The sequence below is a fragment of the Pseudophryne corroboree genome, chromosome 5 (assembly GCF_028390025.1).
Source record: "Pseudophryne corroboree isolate aPseCor3 chromosome 5, aPseCor3.hap2, whole genome shotgun sequence".
Classification (NCBI taxonomy): domain Eukaryota; kingdom Metazoa; phylum Chordata; class Amphibia; order Anura; family Myobatrachidae; genus Pseudophryne; species Pseudophryne corroboree.
In genome coordinates this window covers 170,178,752-170,205,141 of record NC_086448.1, presented here as the reverse complement: position 1 = coordinate 170,205,141, position 26,390 = coordinate 170,178,752, and the positions used below count along the sequence as shown (strand labels likewise).

Here is a 26,390-nt window from a genome sequence, read left to right as displayed (position 1 = left end):
AGTGACACTCCTAGATGGGCCAGGTGTTTGTGTCGGCCACTAGGGTCGCTTATCTTACTCACACAGCTACCTCATTGCGCCTCTTTTTTTCTTCTTTGCGTCATGTGCTGTTTGGGGAGTGTTTTTTGGAAGGGCCATCCTGCGTGACACTGCAGTGCCACTCCTAGATGGGCCAGGTGTTTGTGTCGGCCACTAGGGTCGCTTAGCTTAGTCATCCAGCGACCTCGGTGCAATTTTTAGGACTAAAAATAATATTGTGAGGTGTGAGGTGTTCAGAATAGACTGAAAATGAGTGGAAATTATGGTTTTTGAGGTTAATAATACTTTGGGATCAAAATGACCCCCAAATTCTATGATTTAAGCTGGTTTTTAGTGTTTTTTGAAAGAAACACCCGAATCCAAAACACACCCGAATCCGACAAAAAAAATTCGGTGAGGTTTTGCCAAAACGCGGTCGAACCCAAAACACGGCCGCGGAACCGAACCCAAAACCAAAACACAAAACCCGAAAAATTTCAAGTGCACATCTCTACTTTAAACATATCTTCATGTATTTATGTGTTTATTTTACATGTATCGTAAGCTATGTGCTTCTCCAAATAAAATGTTAATTTGCTTTTTTTATTTTTTGCTCAACATATTTTATGCCTGCTTTATTTAAAAATCAATATGGTGCAACCAATTTTTATTGTGCTTGATCGTGGTGTTCCAGTCCAGTCAATTGCGTGGCTGTAATCACTAGACTAGTACCATGCAGCCACCACTATAACTTAGGGGGTCATTCCGAGTTGAACGCACGGTGCCAATTTTCGCAGTGCAGTGATCAGGTTACTACTTTGTATGCGTATGCACTGCAATGCGCACGCGCGTCATACGGGTACAAACAGCATCGTTGCTGGGCAATTCCATTCGCACAGCCGTTCGCAAGGAGATTGACAGGAAGAGGGTGTTTATGGGTGTCAACTGACTGTTTTTTGGGAGTGGTAGGGAAAACGCAGGCGTGTCCAGGCGTTTGCAGGGCGGGTGTCTAACGTCAATTCCAGGACCGGACAGGCTGAAGTCATCGCAAGGGCTGAGTAAGTTCAGACCTACTCAGAAACTGCAAAAAGTAGCTAGCGAGCGATCAACTGGGAATGAGGGCCGTAGTGTCTAGAAGTGCATGTCCCTGCACTTATAGTTGTGGTGGTGGTTTCAGAAAATGTAATCTCATACTCTGTGACGTCAGTGATTGGGTATCACGGTGGGAGTGGTGTACTGGGCTACAGGCTACATCCACAGTGGAGAGGCTAACCGGGGTACGAGACCAGTTGTGGAACAGTTCCAAAAGTAATTGAGCAAAAAAGACTGCTTATATAAGGCACATAAAATAAACTAATTTCTGTAAAATTAATTACAAACTGTACAAAAAATATTTCCATGACACAAACTAGTCCTAGTGCGGAGATATGTCCCGGCGCTGGGACAACATGTCTGCCCCCAGTGCTGAGAGTGCAGCGGGAGGAGGGGGAGCTGTGTCCCCAGCAAGTTACTGTGGCAAACAGTGCTGGGATCAAGTGTCCGATCCCAGCACTGGTAGAGCAGCAGCGGCGGGTGTGCGGAGCCTGGACCATCTATTGGTCCCCGGCGCCGGTCATACAGTGGTGACGCAGAAGCGGTGCTTCAAACTTGGCGCCATTTTGGCAGCCAATTGGAAGCGCCGGTGGCGGGATTTTGAATCTGGCGCAGTCCATGAGCCAACCACATAGGAAGCGGCCACGGTGAGCCAATCAGCGCTCGCCGCATCATAGACCCTGCCCTCGGCGAGTGACGTCAGTTGCCACCGGGACAAAGAGAAGGAAGCATGCCATGCGGAAGAGCGGCGGAGAGCTCCAGAGGCCGCGGAAGAGGCCAGAAGATGCCGGGAGCAAGAAAGAAGATAGGTACTGGCGTCGTGATGAAGAAAAAGAAAAAGCAGTGCCGCTGACCAGGACGATCCAGCAGACAGAAGCTGAGGACTGGAGAGGCCACCAGGGGTTGAAAGGGAAAGAGCTAATGAAGCTCCCCCCTGGTGCCTCATCCCAATGGACAGGTAGGCCCTCGATGAGGGCCCCTGTCATCCTCCCCACCTCCCTAGTCCACCAGAGATCGGGCATTAGGCCCGTGGGCATAGTCAGCCCACAGGCCTGTGGCGCAGTAGGCGGGCAATAGGCCGTAGCTAATCCCAGGCACTAGGCCTGTCCCCATATAAAGGGCATTAGACCCTAGTTCAGAGTGGCCAATTAGGTAAATAAGGTGACCCTGGGTATTAGGCCCAGGTCACCCAACTGGCCCCATGTTAGGTGGACGCTAGGCCCGTGGGTGAAGTCAGGCCTGTGGCCTGTGTAGGCCCAGTTAATAAGTGTCCTCCCCCAGGTGAATAAGGGTGGTACTGGGCACTAGGCCCATGCCACTCCAACGTGCCCAAAGGAGTCCCAAGAAGTGAACAGGGGTCTGTGCATTAGGCACAGATCACCACAGTGACTCACAAGTAGGCAAGCCCATAGGCCTGAGCCGCATATAAGGAGTGACGCTGGGCACTAGACCTGAGTCCCTGTAAGTAATTTAAAGGGAGTTTTTCCCCTGCGTGGAGGAGTGGTCCAGTTCCACACACATAGTCACAACAGCTCTAGGAGATAATTTAAAGGGACAGGACGTTATTTAGTCTTGTACTGTGATATTGTGACGTGTGCTGTTTTCCGTGCAGGGCAAAGTTTGTTTACAGTTTGTGCATAGTTTATGTTGCACCACATACACCTGAGCTAGTTTGAGGGTTCTGTTAATGAAGCTAATGTAGCAGACGCACACTAGGTTACCTTTGGGCCCTGGCCTGCATGGCTGCTGTTTCTTTTTGCCTCCTTACAGGGACCTGTAAGTGGAGAAGATCAGGGTACAAGTTTGGCAACGGTGAGCATCATCTGTGTCTGTCTGTCCCCATGTCCATCTGTCCAATGAGCGCCGGTTCTGTGGACCTTGCTCGACCGTGCAAGGTCCATCGGCATAAAGCCTCAGTTGGTTGGCTGAGGATTTATGCCGATGATGATTTTCACCTAACCGATGAAGGTCACCACCACCCCTGGAGTATCCTCTTTTCCTTTGGAAAGAGAGTTGATACTCCTTCATTGGTTTCCTTTCCTTCCCAGTTCAGCTGTCGTCTGCTTCTGGAAGGGGATTGCCGTGTCCGGGTCCAAGTGAAGTTTCCAGGTCCATTAAAGGTTCTGTGACCTGAAGGTGAGAGTGCAACGCGAGGTAAGCAGCAAGACTACACCTGCACAGCAGCAGGCACTGCACCCACACCCCTCTCACACTAGGGCGGGATGTACTAAAGGTAAAATGCAGTCAAAACTCAGAAAAGATGGTTTGATGGCATATTCCATATGTACAAAGCACCAGAAATTTGTAATCTATAGATGGTGGTGTTGCCTACTAGAAGCCTATAAGCTTCTTTTCGCATAGTTCCCTGAGAGCTATGTATGTACAGAAGTACTCCAGGGTCATTAACACGGAAGTCCTTATATTGCAAAAGACAACTCTTATCAGAAGAGCTGCCCTTTGAAATTTTAATTGCAAATCATACTTGCATACAGATGTTATTTACACCGCCATGTGGGGGTCATTCCGAGTTGTTCGCTCGTTGCTGATTTTCGCTATACTGCGATTAGTCGCTTACTTCGCATGCGCAAGGTTCGCAGAGCGCATGCGCTTAGTTGTTTTACACAAAAGTTAGGTATTTTACTCACGGCATAACGAAGCTTTTTCATCGCTGTGCTGATCGTAGTGTGATTAACAGGAAGTGGGTGTTTCTGGGCGGAAACTGGACGTTTTATGGGAGTGTGCGGAAAAACGCAGGCGTTCGAGTTGCAAAACGCAGGAGTGGCTGGAGAAACAGGGGAGTGGTTGGGCAAACGCTGGGTTTGTTTGTGACGTCAAACCAGGAACGAAAAGAACTGAGCTGGTCGCAATGGCTGAGTAAGTCTGGAGCTACTCAGAAACTGCTAAGAAATTTCTATTCGCAATTCTGCTAATCTTTCGTTCGCAATTCTGCTAAACTAAGATACACTCCCAGAGGGCGGCGGCTTAGCGTGAGCAATGCTGCTAAAAGCAGCTAGCGAGCGAACAACTTGGAATCACCCCCTGTATGCGGTAAGTGGCAGAAAGTATCACAAGTAGTCTCAAACTAATTTAAAAAAATGCTTATATATTTTCTATCTTTGCCAATACATAATTGTCAGCTACAGTTTCACATGTTATCAGGGGTGGATTGGGAACAAAAAGCGGCCCTGGAAAAATTTGTACTAGTGGCCCCACATGGGCAGCACCAGAGGTGCCATGGGCCATGGCAGCAGCACCCTCCCCACAAGACTTTCCAGATAGTGGGCATGTCCAGCATCAAGGGGGAAGTTAATAAGAAATTAAATAAAATTAAATATTATGAGCACATTATATGACACACCTTCAGAATTTAGGAAACTATATCATTCTTTAGAAAGATATACTTTCTTGCTTATTACACCAACCGTATCCCAATCACTATTCACTCAATCTTATATGTCAGCCAAGCAGGCAGACAGAGCATACACTAGATCATCTGCAATCACAGGCTAAGTGGCAAAGTCATTTTCATATATGCAAATTATTTTGCATCTTATTCATTATGTCTATAAAAGGACCACATGTCCTCAAACAAAACAGGCCCCTGTAAACCCTATGGCCAATCCGCCTCTGCATGTTGTTAAGCAAGCAAAGTGATATCAAGAGGAAAGCGAGTAACACAAATTTGTGTTGTGTTACTGTTACATTTATGCTACCACAGTGCCTCGATAACGGATGGTATCTGTTTCCATATAAATAAAACATTTTGTTAATGTATGGGCTTTCCATGCCTAGAACGCAGCAAGAGTTCTACCGAGATAATAACTAACAATTTATCATTTACACACAATAACATTTATATCCTAATTGGTAGTTTTAGCAATGGCTTACTATATATATTGTTACATAATATGCCTCATTATATCATTATATCTATTACACTCAGCAGGTGGCACCACTACAATAAATTGAGATGACTGGTTATTGCATTAGCTTGTTATTAGGCAGTCAAAGACTTAATGAGATCTGAGTAAGTGTTCACAGTAAAGTATGCAACGTCAGCATCAAAAGCAGTATCTATCTATCCAGACTGATTATTTATACACTGTTCACAATTGGTGACTCATTAAGCTTTGGGCTTGTAGAGAGGTTTGACACTGATGCTGAAATAAAATAATAGCAATAATAATAATAGCAACAGCAGCAGCACCAGTAGCAACATAATCCCTATACTTTACCTTCTCTGAAATCATAGCAATTTTGTTCAATGGGTGCTATACCTTTTACCGGTGTGTAGCATCCCGATGGAGAAGATCCCGACAGGAGTTAGGTAAGTATGCTTACCTTCCCAACCAACTAGCCTAACCCTAATACTCACTCCCCATAGCCTAACGCTAACTCCCCCCCCCCCCCCACAGTCTAACACTAACCCTCCTTGGTGGTGCCTAAACCAAATCTCCCCCTTCCTACAGCATAAACCTGGCCCTCCCTTTCCCGCAGCTTAACCCTAACCCTCCTCAATGGCGCCTAAACCTAATCTCCTTCCTCTGTGGGCTAAACCTGGCATATTTACGAACGGGATGCCAGCATCTGCATTTTTGAGTCATGTCAGAGTTCCAGCACTGGCATTTTGTCCACATGTCTGGATTTAAGCACCGGTATCCCGACCGTCGGCATGCTGAATGTATCCCTCTAGCAAGTGTTCCAGCTAGAGATGAGTGAAATTTTCAAAATGCCCCACAAACTATTTGTCTTGTTCCAGATCTGGCTGTGACATTTTGCACATGTTGATGGCGTTAGGCTGTTTTCAGTTTCCCAGTCCTACCCTAACCACACCGCACAGGAAATAAAATTGACTATCATCATCCCAGCTGTACAGTGAAAAATGTCATTATGAACGGTGAAGCAAATGTGAAATGGGAAGAGTGTAAAGCCATTACTTTTTACTTTGTGCCTGCTTACTGGAGACACCGTCAAATGTGCTTAGGTATGCGGAGAAGCAGAAAAATCTGATGTAGAGCCAGGGTCACATTAATGCCCAAATGGTCCTTGTGCAGTGACCCCCTTCCGATTTGCAACTGAAAGATTGCGCATGCGGAGAATTTAGCAAAGCAGTGCCATCTTTCAGAAGTTATCACTGGAATGATGGCGCCAGATGCAGGACCCCCTCTTTCTGGCAGAAGTGTCAGATAGTATTTAGGTGCAGGGTGTGTGGTACGGAGCTGAACACCCTGCACGCATTATAGATGTACCTTTGGCTTATGCGAAGCTCACTGTGCACAAGATGTAGACATCAAATGAGTGTTGAACACCTCTAACCACTTTAGAACCTTTTTAGTAAACTAATGGGCCCTTCACACTTGTCGACCCGCCGCTGAGCTGCCCGATGGCCGATACGGCCGGCGGGCAACCCAGCGGTGGGGGAAAGTGACGTTTCTTCACTCCCCCGTCACCCGGCTCCATAGCACTGCATGCTAATATGGACGAGATTGTCCATATTGGCCTGCATGCTTAAGCGACGGTGCATCAATGATGAACGAGCGCGGGGCCGCGCATCATTCATCATTGGTGCCTACACACTGAACGATATGAACGAGTTCTCATTCATTAATGTACGAGAACGTTCATATCGTTCAGTGTTATCTGCCAGTGTGTACGGCCCATTAGTTTTTCCAATTGTAGTTTAAAATATATTATAGAAAGATCATGATCAGGTGGTGACATTGGGGCTGTCTTACTACATTATTGACTTTTTGTGTGTGAACCTTTTCATGACCACACGCAGAGTGCCCTCAATTCTGCTGAAGTGCCTTATGGAGGTGGCACAAAATGTGTTCAAGAAGACCTCCAGCTCTGAGTTTGCACAGACTGGATTGACCAAATATTATTTATCTTGTTTGAATAATCCCATAAATGAAATCTCCATTTTGCAATGCTCTGCAAAATTAGACACTCCATGCAGACATTTTGAAAGGTTCCAAGTTCCTGAGGGGGCAACCATGTCTGAGGTGTACGGGGGTTGGAGGTGGTGTTGCAACTGCATAATCATGTCTCAGCCTTCTGCTGTTAAAAGCTTCAATTTGCAGCATTTTATAGTGGAAAGAGGTGGGGAGGCACAATGATGTGATTCAATATGAATCACATCATCTAACCCCCAAGCTGCCCACTTTACTCAAGAAGTTAGTGACATACAGTAATCAGGGAAACTCTTTTGAAAGTCCAGGAGAGCCTCCTTTAAGGTGGCAATTAAAGATTTATTCATCACTATGACTAATATACAGCGAATTATCCAGGGAACCAAAGCTTAATATCATTTGTTCTACCAAGTGTAACATCAGCTGATGGAGCCTTGAGAATAGTATATTCTTTCAGAAATGCTGTAAAGACTCTAATGGAGATGATATACAGTACTTGAGAGAGCATAGCATCAAGCTATACCCCATTTTTAAACACGTTTTGCCTTACATCTGGAATATTTGAAGAAGTAACAGGAGTGGGCAAGAGGCAGATGACATTTCCATTCAATGTAGAACAGTGAGCTTCTCCTGCTCCTGAGAATGAATCTGTACATATGTGCAATGGAACAGCATTAACCTAGGTCACACAGTGACAAATTCCACTTACACTTTGACATTTGGCATTATATTGATTTATCCAAGTTCTCACCAGGAAATTCCATCTAAAATGTGCATTTATTTTTTTCTTCGATTTTTATAAGCTATGTTTATGTCCATTTGCAAGACATGATGGAAAATCAAAGTTGAGAGAGAATTCAGATAGTGCGAGAAACTGACATTTGAAAAGTTGTCTCCTGCTATGAATTTCTGTGTGGGTAATGTGTGACAGTGTAACACAATTGAGATTAAATACCACATTTGCAGGTATGGGAAACCTGCTGTGTTTATATCACATGGAGAGAAATTATATTAACTTTAAGTTAATTGACTTTGTATTTGTCTGCAATAATACTGTATATTGATCAGCCCTTGGATATCCTGCTGCAAATCCTTTGGTAGACCATAATGTATAGCTTTATTACTTTATTCTAGGTGAAAAACATTTCTTTTGTTACCACTCTTGACTATTAAGAATGTCATTGGGGATATACCCCAGCAGAGGTGTCACCAGCTGTGGGATTTGCAAAATGTATTGTGTACAGGTATTTCAGTGACTTTTGACAAGTAGCATATTCAAATCTATTTGATCACACATCTGTTTGTCCTGCATAGACAACTTTCATCATTACAAGAACTTTGTTGATTATATTGGGTTCTCAATTCAAATGAAACTACTGTACATTATGCATGATCTACAGCAACATTTATGTGTGTAAGGAACACACATATGTTAAACTGACACATTCTGCATTTTTTAGGAAGACATTTAAAATAAAGCTGAAATGAAAAAAACATGATTGTAACGTTCTTGGTCATACTCACACAACAAGTAAAATGGGGTAATGTGCTGTGTCTATGAAGGTTGCTGGTTTGATAATCTGCATTGGCAATTCTAGGAAAATGAAACAGAACATTGTAAGATTTGTTCCATGCTTGCTACTTAAAACAACTGCTACTGAGATAGCGCTGGGTTAGTTCAGGTCAAATTAAGCACAGAATCATTAAGTGAAACAGCCAGTCAAGCAGTCGCAAATTGAATTGTTGTTAGATCTATTACTCTATCGTGTTCGTTAAGATTAACAATACAGGCGTCATGTATCAAGTTGACTATTAACAACATACTGATAAAAGCTTTGCTCTTGCTCTGTTAACATAACAGACAATATTCCTTAAATTAGAGGCAATGCCCTTGAGCAGTTATATGGATAGCAACTAAAACCTGTTGTTTCAAGTCTTATAAAAACAATAGGACACAGCTGAAATAAGCTTACCACAAAATGCATTTGTAATATATGTTTACATCTATTATCTTTTCCCCATAAATCATTCCAAGCCTTACTAACACTAATGATGATCATCAATTGAACGCTAAATTTCTCCATATAGAGTATGTATATTTATCACTTTATAATTGTGCAAGGATAATTCAATTAGCCGCAATGGCAGCACGTTACCAGTGTTCCGGCCATTTCTCTGGCACCTAGCGACTACTAACATTGCAGATTTTTTCCTTGTGCACCCCTCAGAGCTGCACAAGGAAATTCTGCCATACTGGCCCTTGTGGGCCAAATATTTTCCAGTTTAACCAAATCAGAATGATCAGTATGAAAATCCAAAGATCACATGGTTTAAATAGATTGTGGGCTGGATGTACTAACTTTGCAGTGTACATTACGCCACACATCACATCGATACTAACATGCGATTAATATTGCAAAGTAAGAGCTGTCCTTTGCTATGCGATCCCATCCCTTTACTTCCGGGTTTATGACCCGGGAGTCTGTCAGCGGCCAAGGGTCATGCTGGGAGGGATCCTATTAGATCCCTCACACAGCACACCGTGGAATGAAGCTCATAGGCTTCTATAGGGTAATGCTTTAGTACATTTGGAAATATGGTAAAAACCTCGAAAACATGTTGTTGTTTTTTACAGCATTTCTGCTTTAGTACATCCCACCCTTTACATCATAATTATGTTGTATTTTAATTTCAGCTTACTGTAGTCATCCACTGGGATTTGAACATACTCAGAGTTAGGCATTTGTCTCTTTTCTATGGCAGCTCTCACTTTAGAATTATCCTCCAACTCAATCAGACCTGAAATATAAATAAATATGTAAATATTACAAATGTGGAATGTACAGTCTGACCTTCGTGGACAACTCTATTACTTTTAGCATTTTACTTTAATTTTATTGAACCTCAACCGTCAGCCATTTGTCTGTTACAGTATCTTCCACCTTCAGATGCATTGTGTAGTAGTCAGTCTTCCTCATATGGTGTGATCTATTATCCAGTTTAAAGTAAACAGGGGGTTTCCCTTGGAGCGCCTCTATTTGTTATATGGGGGTAAATGTAATGGCCTGAGTGAGAACAGCAGGCATCGAAGGGTTCTCAGCGAGCCTGCCCAATGTTTTAAAGTAGCATTCATTTAAAAGGCAAAATCAGGGTGGTTTTGCCTTTCAAACGATTGCTACATTAAAACAATGGGCAGACTCGCTGGGAACCCTTCGATGCCTGTACTTTGCAGGCTACTGTTATATTTACCCCATGTGGGCAGTTTATATCAATGGAGGATTTCCAAAAGCAAACAATCCCAGATTGATCAATAATTCCAAAGTTTTAAATGGAAATTTTCAAGGGGGAAACATTAAGCTGATACTGACTAAAGTATGTGTATTGTAATGGCCCATACACACGGTGAGATTCTGGCTATGCCCGATTCTCACTATGCGACAGGGGCTAGGTCGGCACATAGTCAGTATCGCAAGCACACTCATTATGTGCTTGCGATACTGACTATGTACGATTTTGGATAAGTGTCAATTTTGACTATCTCTTCTATAGAGAGTCAAAATTGACTTGCCTGCACAGTCTATCTATTCTTGCGAAGCCGACCGCGCGGGACCGCGCATCGGCATCAAATCGGGATCGCAAGGTGACTTTCACCTTGCGATCTGCACTAACTTTTCTTATGATTTTGACTATATAGTCAAAATCGTAAGAAAAAATCTCACCGTGTCTACACACCATAATTGTACGATTTAAGTCTATGATTTTACAGCTGTTTTACTTTGTATGTGCTTCAAGTGTATATTACTGTAAATGCACCACAATACAATTTTCACAAACAAATAAAATAAACAAATGCATACATAAATAACTTTAGAGCTGTTTTGAGGGATTGTATACAATTCATTGCCTTTAGTCTACCCACACAATCTATTACAATCCAATTACTTTTTTCTATTGCAGATTATAACACATATATGTATATTGAATTTTTATGACTTCGAAAAAAATATTTAATTGTATTAACAAGAAAAATACTATATATATGATTTTTTTTTTAAAGTCACTAAACAATCTTATAGTATATCGGTATTTGATTTGATCACTTCTACAACAAACAAAAATATGTATTATGTCTATCATTTGAACTGAAAAACATGTGCTGTTGTTCTTCCTACTTCTGTTGCAATGATTTGCTGTATTAAATTGCAATTATATACTAACATGGGCAGAAGCTAACCTGTGCAAAAGGACGCCCACTGCGATCGCGTCATTTGCGTACAGCGCCGCATGATTGCAGAAATATTAGCAATATTGTTGCATATCGGGTCTCCATGCAGAGTGCCTCTGAAGATACGCAGGCGGACCTGCTTTCCTGGGATGCACAGGCCTCTCCAGTAGCAAGTTTGATCGAAGCTGACACAGCAACGGCCATGACACGCCTACGTTCACATAACCACTCCCCGTTACCAACCCCAAACTCTGACTTCCTGTCACTCATTTTACGACTAAAATTTTGCTGTGACCACACTCGCGAATCACTTGCTGCACGTTGGCACTGCGGCTCATCTACGTGCACAGTGCAAAAACATAGATCGAAATGCATACAACCGTCACTTTGCGTCCACACCTGAATGACCGCCCTAGAGCAATATTCCCTAGATATTATGGCCCCCATTTATCAAGCCTTGGAGACTGATAAATAGCACGGTGATAAAGTACCAACCAATCAGCTCCTAACTGATAAGTCACAGACAGTGTTTGAAAAATGACAGTTGGAAGCTGATTGGCTGGTACTTTATCACAGTGCTATTTATCACTCTCCAAGGCTTGATAAATCTGGGCCTAAGTATCTTTTTTAAAACATGGATAGTCTATACCATTGTATTGATTTTACAACAATACAACAATCTATATTGTAAAAACTCTACTCAACATATTATATTATAGTATGTAAATATATGAAACCTCATCTTAAATCAAATAAAAAATTATTATAAAAAAAATAACAAATAAACGTACATGATTTTGTATATAAAAGTTTTTTTAAAAGCGTAACAAGCTCAATTCTTTATAGGGATTTTCATTTAATTAAGACTAACAGAATTTGCTTTATCAGCTGAAAGATGCCTGTCACTCAAGGGAATTTAGAAGAGTGTTATGTTTGTTCCTATAATTGCTAGCATGGATAAATAATTATGGCTTAGAGGAGATTGGCGTATCTCCTAGAGGACACTCAGGTTCAGTTTTAGAGCCACTGGGAATGCATTATTCAATGGAGTAGAAACTGCTTTTTCTCAGTTAAATATGAATGCCCAAAATATTCTGAGGAGAGTTACAATTAGCCATTATCAAGTTATTTATTACTCAAACACAACAAGAAAGATTACATCAGAACAGAAAAGCTTTATAAATTCCCAATAAATCGTTGAAACATCCCCAGGAAACTCCTAGGAACATATTTCTATTAAAAGGTTCCTAAACAAACACTAATATCCCATGATGATACAAACACCAAAGCACTGATGATAATGTATTACAGTGTACAGATATAGCCACGTTCACTGTGGCTGCGACTAGTCGCCATCCAGTGCAGCTAGTCCTTGCCGCGATGTGTATACACATGCATAACCATTGCGTCAACAATGGCTCTCATTCACTCATGTGATGCAATCGCATTCTCCTGGTTGTCTTGCCACTACGCATGCACAGGGCCTGTTCCGCGTGTGTGTGTGTGGACAGGGCAATGCGATCACGTGACATTGTGGAGGCGTGATGTCAGAAACGGGAGCGGGTGTGGGCCATTTTCGGAGCGGCCGCGTGACATCACTCAGGGAAAATGGTGGTGGCCTGACAGCCTTCGCAGCCGGGCTGCACGGGCAGGGGGGCTTCCCTTATTCAGCGATGCAATCGCAGTTGAATTGCTATTGCCTTGCTGGCGGCCGTTAGCATGCTGGGGACACCCAGCATGCAATCATCAGCAGTTGCAGTTTAGCTAAATTAGCAAAACTGCAACTGAAGCTGATTAGGGTCCAATAAACTGCTTCTGTACTTTACATTGTAATTTAGTTTTTTTTTTATTTTATAAAAATAAGATGAGTAGAATTTTTTTTGCATAAGACACTAAAGTGCATTGTCAAATTGCAAAATATGTGCCTGCCGCACAAATGCCATTTTGTGAACTCATGCATCTATTTGTGTCTTAAGGCCCACACACACTAGACGAGAAAAGAAAAGTTATCGCTCAGAAGGGCCAATCTGAGCGAGATCTTTTCCAATCTCGTCTAGTGTGTACACTCAATGTCGTTAACGATGTGCGCTCCCGCGCTAACTCAATGTCGTTAACGCTGTATGCTCCCGCGCATCGTTAACGACCTCCTCCCTCGTCTGAACATGTACAGGCGAGGGAGGTCCTCGTTAATGACAGCCATGCTGCACCTGCAGCATTGGCGTCGTTCCCCCTGCCATCACTCCCTTCCCCGCTGGCATCGGCAAGTTTGTATGCACTTGCCGATACCGGTCCCCGCCGATGCCAATATCGGCATTGGCTCATGTAGTGTGTATGGGCCTTTACAACACCTGTTTGCAGAGGAGAGCACATGGCTAATTCAAAAAGAGAGTATCAGCTATGAGGGGGCAATATTTTGCCATTGTGATAGAAAGAATTGGACTTGATAGCTAGCACTGATATATTATACATTGAGGTGACCATGGCATGACCAGCAATGTTATTGTAACTCTGTTTCACCTTTTTGACCGTAAGATTATTAATATTAATATTATTTTTCAATATTTATAAAGCACAATAATACTTCATGTTACTATTGAGGGAATCTTGACACAAATTACAGATGGCAAAGATTGTACTGCCCAAATGAGTTTACAATCTAAGAGGTGTGGGAAACACTTTATACCAGGGGCGTAGTAAGAGAGGAGGTGGCCTGTGTGCAGTCTCCATCAGGGCCCCCTCCTCTCTAGCCGGCAGTGCAGTAATTTCTGAGCACCAGGAAGACCCTAGCACTGTGCCAGAATCTAGTGTGCACACACAGGACTCCAGGAAAATTACATGGTGGCCATTTTCCCCGTCATTTTCCCAGTGCCAATGTGCAAGATGACAGGAAAATGGCCGCTGCACCATTTTCCCGGTAACTTGTGCAGCACTGCTGTCACAAACATGGGACTCCGAAGGGGACTCAGAAATGGGTGCAGGGTGTGCGGTGTGGGCCCTTCTGCACCCAGGGGCCTGTGCTCACCGCACAACTTGCACCCATTATAGATACGCCACTGCTTGATACATATGGTAGCGGAATAGCAACTGCAGCTGCTGGTTGGGAAAGTGGCTATTGTCAGATCCATTAGGGACACTGGGGCTAATTCAGTAAGGTACCGCTGCATTTCCCCGATGTTCGAGTCCTGCACATGTGCAGAATGGGTACTGCGATCGCGGCACAGATATTCGAACGCCTCTCCCTGATTGACAGGCAGAGCCGTTCACAGGGAGAGACGGAGCGGCCAGCGTTCAGGATAATGGGGGCGTGTTGCTACCATTTTCTAGGAGTGGCGAGGCCAAAGACTGTGTCACACGTTGCAGTTTCCTTGGCCCCACAAGCTGCACTGCGATAGAAAGGCTGAGTAAGCTGAAGCTTACTCAGCCTGCTGTCACAAATGAACATCGCAACCCACGGGCACAATGTTCAACTGATATGCTATCACATCACAGATGCAGGGAGGAGGAGGGCTGCGAGCAGCTTTGCAGTAACAATCCTTAATGAATCAGGCCCTCTTTCCTAAAGTTGTTTGAGAAGCAACATCTTTGCGTAAAGGCCCGTATTCATGGGCATATGTGTGCTGAGCGTGCGGGGGGAGCGGGGGGGGGGGGACACATGCTCATTTCACCCAGCAGGTGACGTGAGCGACCTGCTAGATTGGCAATCTAGCACCAGCGATAGCGATGCGCGGGGCTGCGCATCGCTATCGCTGTGAGGGGTACACACGGAGTGATCGCTGCTTAAAATCTAAGCAATCTAGTCAGATTGCTTAGATTTTAAGCAGCGATCGCTCTGTGAGTACCCCCCTTAATACAGTTGGGAGTAATTCTTGGTTATTTAACATAGCTGCAAAAAGAAATCAGATTAGCACTAAGCAATGTACTTTTCCCTCGTTGCTCAAAACATGAAGAATTACATTTTGGGGCTAGTCACCTTTATCAAGTATGGTATAATGATACAAAGTGACTACAATTTCATACAAACTAAGCAAAATATCCACAGCAGACTCAAAGGTGGTGACATCTGCCGGTGGTACATGGTGCTAAACAGCATGTACCAGATGGTGAACACTGACAAAGTGAGCAACACAACAAGAGTAAGCTACAAATGATGATTACAGACCTCTATTTAGGAGCTAATTGACAATAATCATTGTACTTGTAGCTAATCTCAGCCATTCTGCCATGTGCCCAGATCTACTGATTGGTTTAGGAACATGCTGGGGAAAAAACTAATGATTACAAAGAGCCTGTCCTCTTTCAAACATTTTTATGTCATTAATGAATTTGAGATTTTGTATCATTTTGTAAAGTTGCCTGTGATCGGATGTGCCTGGCTGCCCGCACCAGGCAATCACAGATTGGTTTTGGGTCTCACGAGACCAGGGCCGGCCAACAGGGGATTCCATCAGTAACCGCCTGTTAGTGATTCCACACACTGCGCAGTAGGTAGGTATTTTGCTGCTTACCACCAGGCTTCTACCACTGGCACCTGTAATATAACTGCTTGCTGTAGTTCCAGGTGCCAGTGGTAGAAGCCTGGTGGTGGTAGCAAAATACCCACCTACTGCATAGTGTATGGAGTCACTAACAGGTGGTTACTGATGGAATCCCCTATTGGCCCACGTTTGTGTATGTGAGGATACACTGCTGCCACACCTCCTGACTGGTGTTGGTTGATACCCACTGGTCACTGATCATTGACCAGGCCCTGCAGAGTAGCTGTCAGAAGGCAGAACTTGGAGACTCTGGGCTCAACTCAGAACAGGCAGAGAATGGCACTGTGTGTGTCACATTCCTGTTGGTTGCAAGATGAAAGGCAGTTGTGTTGTAGGCAAATAGTTTTTTTTTTTTTAATAAGCTTTTTCAAGGGGAAAAACTATTGGCTAGAATTACCCTCAGGCTGTGTGTATAAGGTGTATATAAAACATAAATGCATTCTGTGCTTAGACTTGGGTCCCATTGCCATGCCATGGTATGCAATTATTCAAAATACGGAAAAATCAGATCTCCAAAATACTTCTGGTCCCAAGCATTTTGGATAAGGGATACTCAACCTGTATATGAATATTTCTAATAGGTACAAATGTCTGCATTACTTGGAACTTCTGTTCTAACCTTGCATTACATGTGAAAATTATCAGGTAGAGAACTTTAACTTAAGATGTACTAAATAATAGTTTTTAAAATAGCAATAAAAGAAACAACTAACCGTGATATACTTTAATATGTGCCTGAGATAACAAGCTATTTAATAATTTACATCCCATCTGTGGCCGCCCCGCAGGCTGTTTATTTAAATGTGTCATATTATTCTATTCCCTGTTGTATGCTGTGAAACGCTCATGCTGACAATATTGACAGCTAAATTGAAAAAAATTAAAGAACTTATCCTGTACTTGCAATCACAGGAAATGGTTTTAACCTCTTAGCGGCTAAATTATGCACAATACATTTAAAGTAAAGAAAGGTCTTGAGACAACCCACAGCAGTGTCTAGTATACTAATTGGAGAGCTTTTACAGAGGGATGTCAGGCAGTTACCAAAGTTTCTTTGAACTGCCAGGACAATCTTGGTTGCACCCATATAGACAGATGCTTACGTTTAAACCAGAGTTTTGACTGAATAAAATATATGAAAAATACTGATAATTTGCTTGAAATATCTTCTTTACATTATTCTAATAATTGTTATAGCCCAAACTCTGGAGTAAAAAGTCTATGGCAGGTGAGGCAGTGCCTCACCTGTGTATCCTTTCCACACATCTCTAATCAAAACTCATCAGATTTCCAGGAGTTTATACTGCTGCACCTGTGTATAATGCCCAGATGTAGCCTTTGGCTCATATATTGCATGGAAATCTGGCTCTGGGGTTAGCCAGTGCCTCCTGAGCCATTTAGCTCACCGCACGTCCCTGATAGAAGGACAGACAGACAGACAGAAAGATGGAAGGACAGATAGTCAGTAGAATACTAATTTCAACACTCAAGGCCACTTTGCTCTAGGATTACCTTAAATTTAGTTTCAGATGTGTCAGCAGCACAGAAGAAAGCACTCGGTCTTGTCTTACAAGCCATAGGTGTCTCTATTCTGGGTGCAGGGTGTGCAGTATAGGCTACTATATTTCTCCTAGTGTGCCCCCACTGCTGATAACTTCAGGAAAATGGTTACATGTGCAGTAGACAAATTACTGAGAACATGGCACCCGTAACATTTTCATGGAAATCTGTGCATGTGCTACTCAGAGAAAACACTGGCAAGAGGAGGGGGCCGCACGTAGACAGATTCAAAAATCAGGACGTTTAGACGATATGTATTCAAACAAAAGCAATTTGTTGAAGGTGACATAAATCCACTACAGCAATACCAGCATCACTGTTTTCTACCTTTTAAATAAAAGACCACTAAGTTGAAAACACAAACTACTTTATGCCCAATGAGCTACCAATAACAATATATGTTACGGGATGTGGTCAGGATCCCGCAGGTCAGAATACAGACAGATCCCGTCCAGTAGCAAATCTTGCCACGGGCAAGCAGGATTTTTGCCCAGAGCGCCGCTGTCCCGAGGGCGCCGCCGCCATGGCAAGATCCGCTACAGGTGCCGTGTGGTGCACATTAATGATGTCATCGCACACCGCACGGCATTGTGGGAGTGGTCGTAGACACTAGAGGTCATAATTGACCTCTAGTGTCTGTGCGGTGCTATGGGAGAGACGTCATGACGTCTCTCTCATAGATCCGAGGAGCGGCACCGGCGGCCGGAGATGGAGGACAGCAGGGGTCGGGAAGCAGGAGCGGGGATGGCGAGTATTTTTTTTTTTTTTTGTAATCGGCGCTACTGGGGGCACAGTGTTGGGGGTACAACTACTGGGGGCACAACTACTGAGGGAGCAGTACTGGGGCACAGCTACAGGGGGCACAGTACTGGGGGCACAACTACTGAGGGCACAGCTACATGGGGCACTTCTACTGGGGGCACAGCTACAGGGGTCATAACTGTAACCATGCCCCTTCCCCATGAAGCCACGCCCCTATTTTTTGACGCACGCCTACGGTGTGCACTAACCCTGTTTTACCTGTCAGGAGGGCCAAAGGAAACTTTCGCCCTGGGCGCCACGAGGTCTAGAACCGGCCCTGATCCCGATGGTAAGTACTGTAGTCAGGGCTAGGTTTAGGGTTAGGCACTAGGGGGAAGGTTAGGGTTAGGTTGTGTGTGTCTGTGTGTGTGTGGGGGGATGATGGTTAGGGTTACACTGCAGGAGGGGACGGTTGGGGTTAGGCTCTGGGAGGGGATGGTTAGGGTTAAGCTGTGAGAGGGGACGGTTAGGCTACTTACGAGGATTCAACAGGAATCTGAACATTGGGATGCTGCTGTCGCTATTCTGACCACCAGGATCCAGACCTTCAGGATTTCAATACCATCCCTATGTTACTACTATACTAACATCCATTACTTAGATGCCTTTTCTCGCAGGATATTCAGGAGAGACCTCTTGAACTTTAGAGAGAACAGGCAAATATTCCAGGAGCACTTACCTGCCATGGTAGACACCTAGTTTACATAATCACACCCTGTAATTTTGTGTGTGCTAAAATAGGTGGTGTTGGAAAAGATAGCACCACCCTTTCAATTTTCTATTGTGGGTCACATATTTAAACCCCACCTAACTTGCTTTTTGATACCGAGGTCTGGATGTAGTAGCGTCTGATTTTGGTGACTGTGTGGGTTCCAGGCCTTTTTTTAAAGGGGCAATAATGTACAAGGCATGGTTTAGCCTTGTACGTGATTGTCCCTTTAAAAAAACCGCCCGAGTACAGTCGGCATCCCACACAGCTGCCGAACACGGGCGCTATTACATCTGGCGCCTTGTCTTTGGATATACTAGTAAGCAATTATGATACTCAGCAGCCCCAGCCATATAGGCCTGAAGAAGTAAGCGTGATCTTACAGCTTTACCAGACCAGGTATACGTATAAATGAGCCAGATTTGAGCATTTAGTGCCACACAATGTTTAAAAATTGAACTTTTTTTTAATACATAAGTTAAACTTTGTCACATTCTAAAAAATATTTAGCAAAAAAAGATGCATTTTTGAAAATAATTTTCATCGTTTTTGCTATCTTGATAACACTCATTCGCAATGCATATTAAATCAGCTTCATACTGCCAGGAGAGTGGGTAAGTATGTTGCTGCTAGTGACATCATTAAACCTTACATGTATGGGGCAAAGTGAGAAAAACCCTATTGCAGTTAAAAATTCCATGTTTTGTGCTTATTGCTAAAATAGGCCCCTCAAGGGGAGATTTGTTAAACTTTCTTTAGAAGACATGTGAAGATGTTGCCCATAGCAACCAATTAGATTTCAGCTATCATTTATCTAGTACATTCTATAAAATGGGAGTTAAAGGCCGATTGGTTACTATAGGCAACACATCCACTTCTCCTATTTAGAAAGTTTGATATATCTCCCCATGTGTCTAAAAACTTATTTCCCTTAGAGTGTCATGCACTAATATACCTTGTTAATAACTTTATCTTGTTTGACATTATAATTAAGAACACAGTTACTGTATACAATTAATATGTACATTTTAGCATTTTAAACTGTTACTGAATGTAAGGAATTTATGGATATCAGCTGGCAGGTTAAACATCAAAATGATGAATAATTTAGAACATGCTTTTAAAATGTTAACATTTTAATAAGTAATGATCCTAAATGATCTTTGTTAAATATATGGCTAAAAACATGAATAAAACAATTGTGCATAATTTTAAACCAACTGCTAAATGACAGTATCCTAGGCATGTTTATATGCCCAGCAAGAGAAAAAGAAGAAATAAGTTATTCTGGTGGCTAGAGCAGGTGCATAAAGATGTTCAGGCTGATGCAGGGCTGGTCATAATTCTGCCCCAAAACGCAGACGCTATGGGCCCAGGCTTGGACTGGCCCATAGGGGTACAGGGGAAACCACCGGTGGGCCCCACTGCCTGGGGGCTCACCTCCTGCTCTAAGGATCAGGTTCAACTTCCAGACTGTGCACTTGAATTATACATTATACATATGTTACCTTATACTGGACTATGGTGTATTTTGTACAGTGCATTGCTGTTATTAATCTGTTATTAATCTGGTACATTATCATGCATGCAGCATCTGAATTTACTGTACATATTTATGAAGGGGCCCAGACGTTGCACTCTCTAATGGTTAGTCAAACCAATGAGGTAGTAGGCCACACACCCTCAGCAGACTGGCCACACACCTAAACATGGGCCCCCACCACTGCATCCCCCCTGGCGGGCCCTACATGCCCTTCCTTGTAAGCAGCAGTGATAGCGCTGTACAGTGATGCAGCAGGAGGCGTCTATTACAAGTAGATGCCTCCTGCTGCAGTAGAGCCCTGAGCTGCATCCTAGGACACAGCATCGAATTACTGACTCACCATTGGGTGGTTTAAGTCACCCATGGTGCCATGCAAGCCGCCCATTGCAGAGGCCATGGAATCTCTGTACAACAACGGAGATCCCTGGAGTCTTCCCTCCCACTAAACGGCGGTGACGCAACTCTGTTTTCAGAAACGGAAGCAGTCGCTACCCCCTTCACACACCCCAGCAGACTGTCAATCACTGACAGTGTGCTGTTATCCTGCGTCCTGTGTCGCAGGGTCCCTTCGCACATATGCAGAAGGGGTCATGCACATGTGCAAAGTAATGATAATGGGTACTTTGCGGCACAGGGCGCAGCTCCATCCACATGTATGCCAATGGGTGACAGTAGCATCACTTACGTCTCACTTGCACATTTTTATAGTCATTTCATTTATTTCCAAAACCCACATCAGAAATTGGTACTCAATAAACTGCTCAAAACTGCAAAAACCTATTTAATACAACATAAACAACTTCCTGTTTGGTGTATGAAAAACAAATGGCCCAAACACACGTACAAAACATAATGGACCCCATTTAGAAACAAATGATTAATACAAGCGGCATATTTTGCTTAGTATCACTTCGATACTAATGAATATGCTGCTGGTATTCAACATTACTTATCCGGTGAGATCTAGCGATGTCTCCCCCCTCAGCAGCGGTATGTGTTTTTTAGGTCGACAGTCAATAGGCCGGCCACTATTGGATGACATGGTCCAAAGGTCAACTTTGACAAAAGGTAAAACCTTGACAAAGGTTGACAAGAGTTTTTCACTTTTTTAAATTTTTTTAACTTTTTCATACTTTACAATCCACGTGGACTACAATTGGGAATAGTAACCTTGCCCAAATAAGGGGACGCATTGTACTAATTGGGTTCCTGCTGATTTTACAGAGTAAACGACACCAAAGACATTCAAAACCCCCAGGACGGTCTTTTTTCGGTGACAACCTTTTTCAAGTTGACCTGCAGTCCATGTAGACTTTTTTCATGTGTCGACCTATTGCATGTCGACCAAAAGTGGTCGACCTTGTGACTGTCGACTTCGACAGGGTCGACCCAATGAGCCACACCCCTCAGCGACTTCCTTTACTCTGCTGCTGGGTCATGTGCACCTGGTGGGCTGCTGAGCAGTCTGGGCATGCAGAGCTGCAGTAGCTCCCATCTGGGTCAGACTGTGGGTACCCCCCTATTTTCATCACTCTGGGGTGGGGGTGGGGGGGTGCCTAGCATCCCCAGAGATGCAGGGCTGACCCTGGAGACTTGTCGTGCTGCATTGACGGCTCCTACACTGTGGCAGCAGCCGAGTGCTACATGTAATGTCACAGTGCAGCACCCAGCTCCTGTCAATGAGGAGGAGCCAGCATTTTGGTGTCACCCCTGGAGGGTTACACCTGGGTGTGGCCCACTCTCCCCTAGTGATGCTACTGGCCACATGGCGTGCTGTAACATCATACACCTTTTTTTGAGCAAATGCAACTGTTTATATGTATATTACAGCAATAAGAAATAATTTATTGGGGCCTTTTATCAATATTTGTTTGCAGGGGCCGATGCTCTGATAGGAGCCTGTGCCTGCAAAGAGAAGTAAAGTGACAGCTAGAGCTTGGTAAATGCACATACAGTACACAGTCATTGTATCACGCATGTGCAAGCAGTAGTTACTGTAGTTTATATAGAGCTTGGTATCATACTTACCTACTTTCCCAAAAAAGGCCGGGGGAGGCTCCCAAAAAATCGGGTGGCACTCCCAGCCCACCGAGGAAGTAGGCAAGTCTCCATCATGCCGCTCACTCCGCCGCTTCCCACAGCATCCCGACGCTAAATTGTGTCATCGTAGCCCCATCCCCCGCTTTACAATGCCGGTAATGCGGGCATTGCAAAGTGGGGGGTGGGGCTAAAATGACGCAAACATGTCACCACGCTCCCGTACCGGAGGGAGCAGCCAAAAAGTAAGCAAACATGCTCGCTATATTTATCAATGGGAACTGCTGCCGCAGAGCTAAATAGAGGGACTACAACAGATATCTCTGATTCCTGTTGCTGTGCCCTGTCAGTACGTTCAACGGATAATTAATATATGCGGAAATCCTCTGAAAACTGCAGTTTTTCTACAAAAACGCTTTCCTAAATACAGTATGCCACTATATTAGAAATAATTTGATTTTACAGTTACACTTACTTTGGTTGTCAGTTGTGTTGTGAATAGTTACAATAGGAACTCTTGGACCTGTTAGAAAAAAAGTAAACATTTGTGAAACAAAACCACATTTTAGTAACTCATAGTGTCAATATCCATGTAATCCTTCTAATATAACAATAATTGAGAGTTCACCGAAATTATTTTTACAAAAATACTTTCATGGTGCTAGACAGGATATATAAAAATTTATATATATATATATATATATACACTCCATACAACCGGCACTCGATGTTACCCGCAATGTTGCCCAGATGCCTTCCCTTGCTGAATGCAAAGATATCTTTGAAAAAACGGGTGGCACGCACAGAGGACTAAAACAGCAATAATAAAGACAGACTGCGCTCTTCCTTGCGGTAACGTTTCAGTTATATTATAACTTTCGTCAGAACATTTATAATCCATATTATTAACGATTATAGTATTGCTTGTATTCTATGTCATTTGCATATTGATGCAGTTTTTATTAAACATTTAAGATTTATTTCCGGCTCTCCATTTGTTTTAAGTGTACTGCTGCTCATACAAGCGCTGCTATTTTTCCATTTCTTTCTACGAAGTTCTACCTACAGTATGCCCCCGAGGAGAGGTACGGACCCTGTGAATGCCACAGTAAACCCTTGTGTGCCACCTTGTGGCACTAGTGACAAGGACAGCCTAAGCCTGCGGTAATTTTAGTTTATTGCCACAACGTTTGTGCATAGTGCTGCGATATCACTGCAGCTCCTTCTATTTCTGCAGATCACAATAATAAATCAAATACATTTCTTGGGTATTAACTTAATTACATATATTATCAAAAAGATAAAATCATTCCCTAGCAATGTTTTGGATTCTTCCAACCATGATCTGGATTTACTTTGATTTGGAGAACTTTGAAATTGGAGAAATTGCCACATTTGGCACAATTATGAAATACAGCATTAAATACATTTTCCCTATCTGTAATGATGCAAGAATGTTCCTGCAAACTTGCAACCTCAGTTTTGCACTATTAAGTTGCCAAATCTTTCTTCTCTCTGTATTCTGAACTCTCCTGTTATACGTCTTTATTAATATCTACCAGAATTTTCATTTTGTGCTTTAATACATGAAATGTTGAAATATACAGCATAAAAAGAAAACGAAGGCCAATGTCTGTGAGAGAAATGTGCTGGCAGTCAAAAAGATGATACGAGTAAAATAATTTTACAGGATATCATTCGCATGACATCTCCTCTATAGTCTCACGGGTTTATGTAGCTGATTTTAGACTAGAAGCTAAACTCTCAGCATGTAAACAAAAGAAATTCAGATGTTTAAGCCCTCGTCCATAGTCTGCCTCTTAAACACTGATGAATGATTTAAAAAGCAGCTGCCAGCGATAGAGAGACAGAGAGAGGAGAGCTCTGGAAAATGAAGATAATTGGCGAGCGTGGTATCTATTTTGCCGATTGCAAATCTCTTTATTTGTTTCCTTATGAATTATTTATATTTGATACATGAAATTCTCATACTAAAGATATTATCATACAACTACAAAAAAAACCCCACTTTGGTCGAGATGCAGATAATGTTTTAAATATTTTTATTTTATCCTGTATCAGCGATTGGAACGGTCTCCAGCTGCTGCTGTAGAGACAGATTGTTAAATGCATAGCTGTCACATGTTTTATTCTGCTAATGAAATAAAGATCTATTGTGGAGGAAATGATCATTTACCAAATTGTTTTAACAGTGTGATTTTGTGTCTATCGGAACAGTTTACTATGGCTTCACAATAGCACCGCAAGCTCTCTGTTCAACAGACCTTGCTCATTTTTGGTTGGTTGACCATAACAAAATAACTATATGGGGTAGATTTACTAAGCGGCGCTTTTCAAAGCCGCTGCATCTTCTGCAATTTTGGACACTTTATTTAAACAACCAATAATATTAATCCCAAAACCTATTTTGCTTTTAATATGACCCTTTAAATACCGCATCCTTGACATCCAAAGATGCGTCATTTTTAGTAAATGTACCCGTTTGTGTAACAGATCACAAGGAACAGACTCTGGGACCTTAGCTAGTCCCTACATCCATAATTCTGCAGTTCTGATTTTGACAAGCCAAATAGATTTTTAAACATCTTTATACAGATTGAGTACCGGTAGTTTATTTATTAATAAAGTGCAGCATGGTTCCTGTACAGTATATATCTATAAAAGACAGACATTGTCACTATCTGTATGCAAAAAAGATTAGTAGCTACCGTATAACTATTTCAGGCTTTGTTGCTGGACCTGATTTTTTTGAAAAGCTAAAAAAAATTCCCTGGTGTCAGTGGCCGACTTTCTATTTAAATTAGTAGAATGTCAGCTAGTAATATTTCCTGTCTTATTTGCATAGAATACCAGGGCTTACCAGACAATTATTGAATAGAAAATAATTGCTTGTACAAGGTCTATGGTCTATTTTATTACGGAACAATTATGTTTTGGAAAAGATATTTCTTGTATGATTTGATAAATGACAATAAATGCAGTAAAACACCTGTGGAGAAAATATAAATATTATATATCATGGCACATTCTTTTTGACTATAGGGCAGAAGTTCTCAAATGCAGTTCTCAAGGCACCCCAACGGTCCAGGTATTAGGTATATCCATGGCTCAGGACAGATGGTTAAATCAAATTGACTGAGGTGCTAATTAAGTCACCTGTGGCCAAGCATAGGTAAACTTAAAACCTGGACCGTTGGGGTGCTTCGAGGATTGCTTTGGAGAACCTCTGCTATAGAGGCTGTATTTCAAAATCGCATGCTTTTATAAGCCGCTGCTTCTCGACGGATTTCAGTTGAAGATTTAAAGCGGCTATCACATTAAGTGTAAAGCACCACAGGCTTTACACCTACAGTAATTTGATTGCTGCTTTAAATCTTCATCTGAAACACACTGAGAAATGGCAGCTTTGTAAGTAGAGCCCTATTTATTAATGTTAATGCCTACATGGATCTGTTAATCAGTGGCTTGACCTACAGGTAGACAGTAATAGCAACACTGTCACAAGTTATAATATATAACCTGCACTGCAGTTAAGAATGTCATGCTTATTGCTACCAGATATCCTATTGAGACAAAGGTACTTATTTTATTCATTCTAGAGTATACGATAATTATGGGGCTATATCATATTTTATACAATAAGGCAGGATAATTGTGTCAGCTGTTGCACTGTTTATGGTATAACATTTATATTGTCAACAATTAAAGTGCCAGGTAAATAATGTATGTTTGCGGAGTCCCCACTTTACCACTTCCCCTTACATTCCCTTACTTTTCTGATTTCAGTCCATTAAGCAAGATGGAGGGAAAGTGTGCAGTGGGGCTATGGCAGAGGGACAAGTAATAGAGGAAGCACAGCCAACAGGATGTGAGGAGTGGGGAAATAGGTAGCCTCTAACACTCCCCCCCCCCCCCCAAAAAAAAAAAAATATGATAG

At 42.7% G+C, this 26,390-nt stretch overlaps 1 protein-coding gene across 3 annotated transcripts in view; it reads right to left on the bottom strand.

The window, feature by feature from the left end:
- The window catches only part of DPP6 (dipeptidyl peptidase like 6), a 1,916,598-nt gene that overhangs the window by 58,228 nt on the left and 1,831,980 nt on the right, over positions 1–26,390 (bottom strand). For all 3 annotated transcript variants that reach the window (XM_063921873.1, XM_063921871.1, XM_063921872.1), the window contains exons 17-19: positions 22,908–22,955; positions 9,723–9,821; positions 8,547–8,616 (exon numbers count right to left, since the gene is read on the bottom strand). In XM_063921873.1, the coding sequence (XP_063777943.1) occupies positions 8,547–8,616; positions 9,723–9,821; positions 22,908–22,955 (217 nt within the window). The remainder of the gene's footprint in view (positions 1–8,546; positions 8,617–9,722; positions 9,822–22,907; positions 22,956–26,390) is intronic.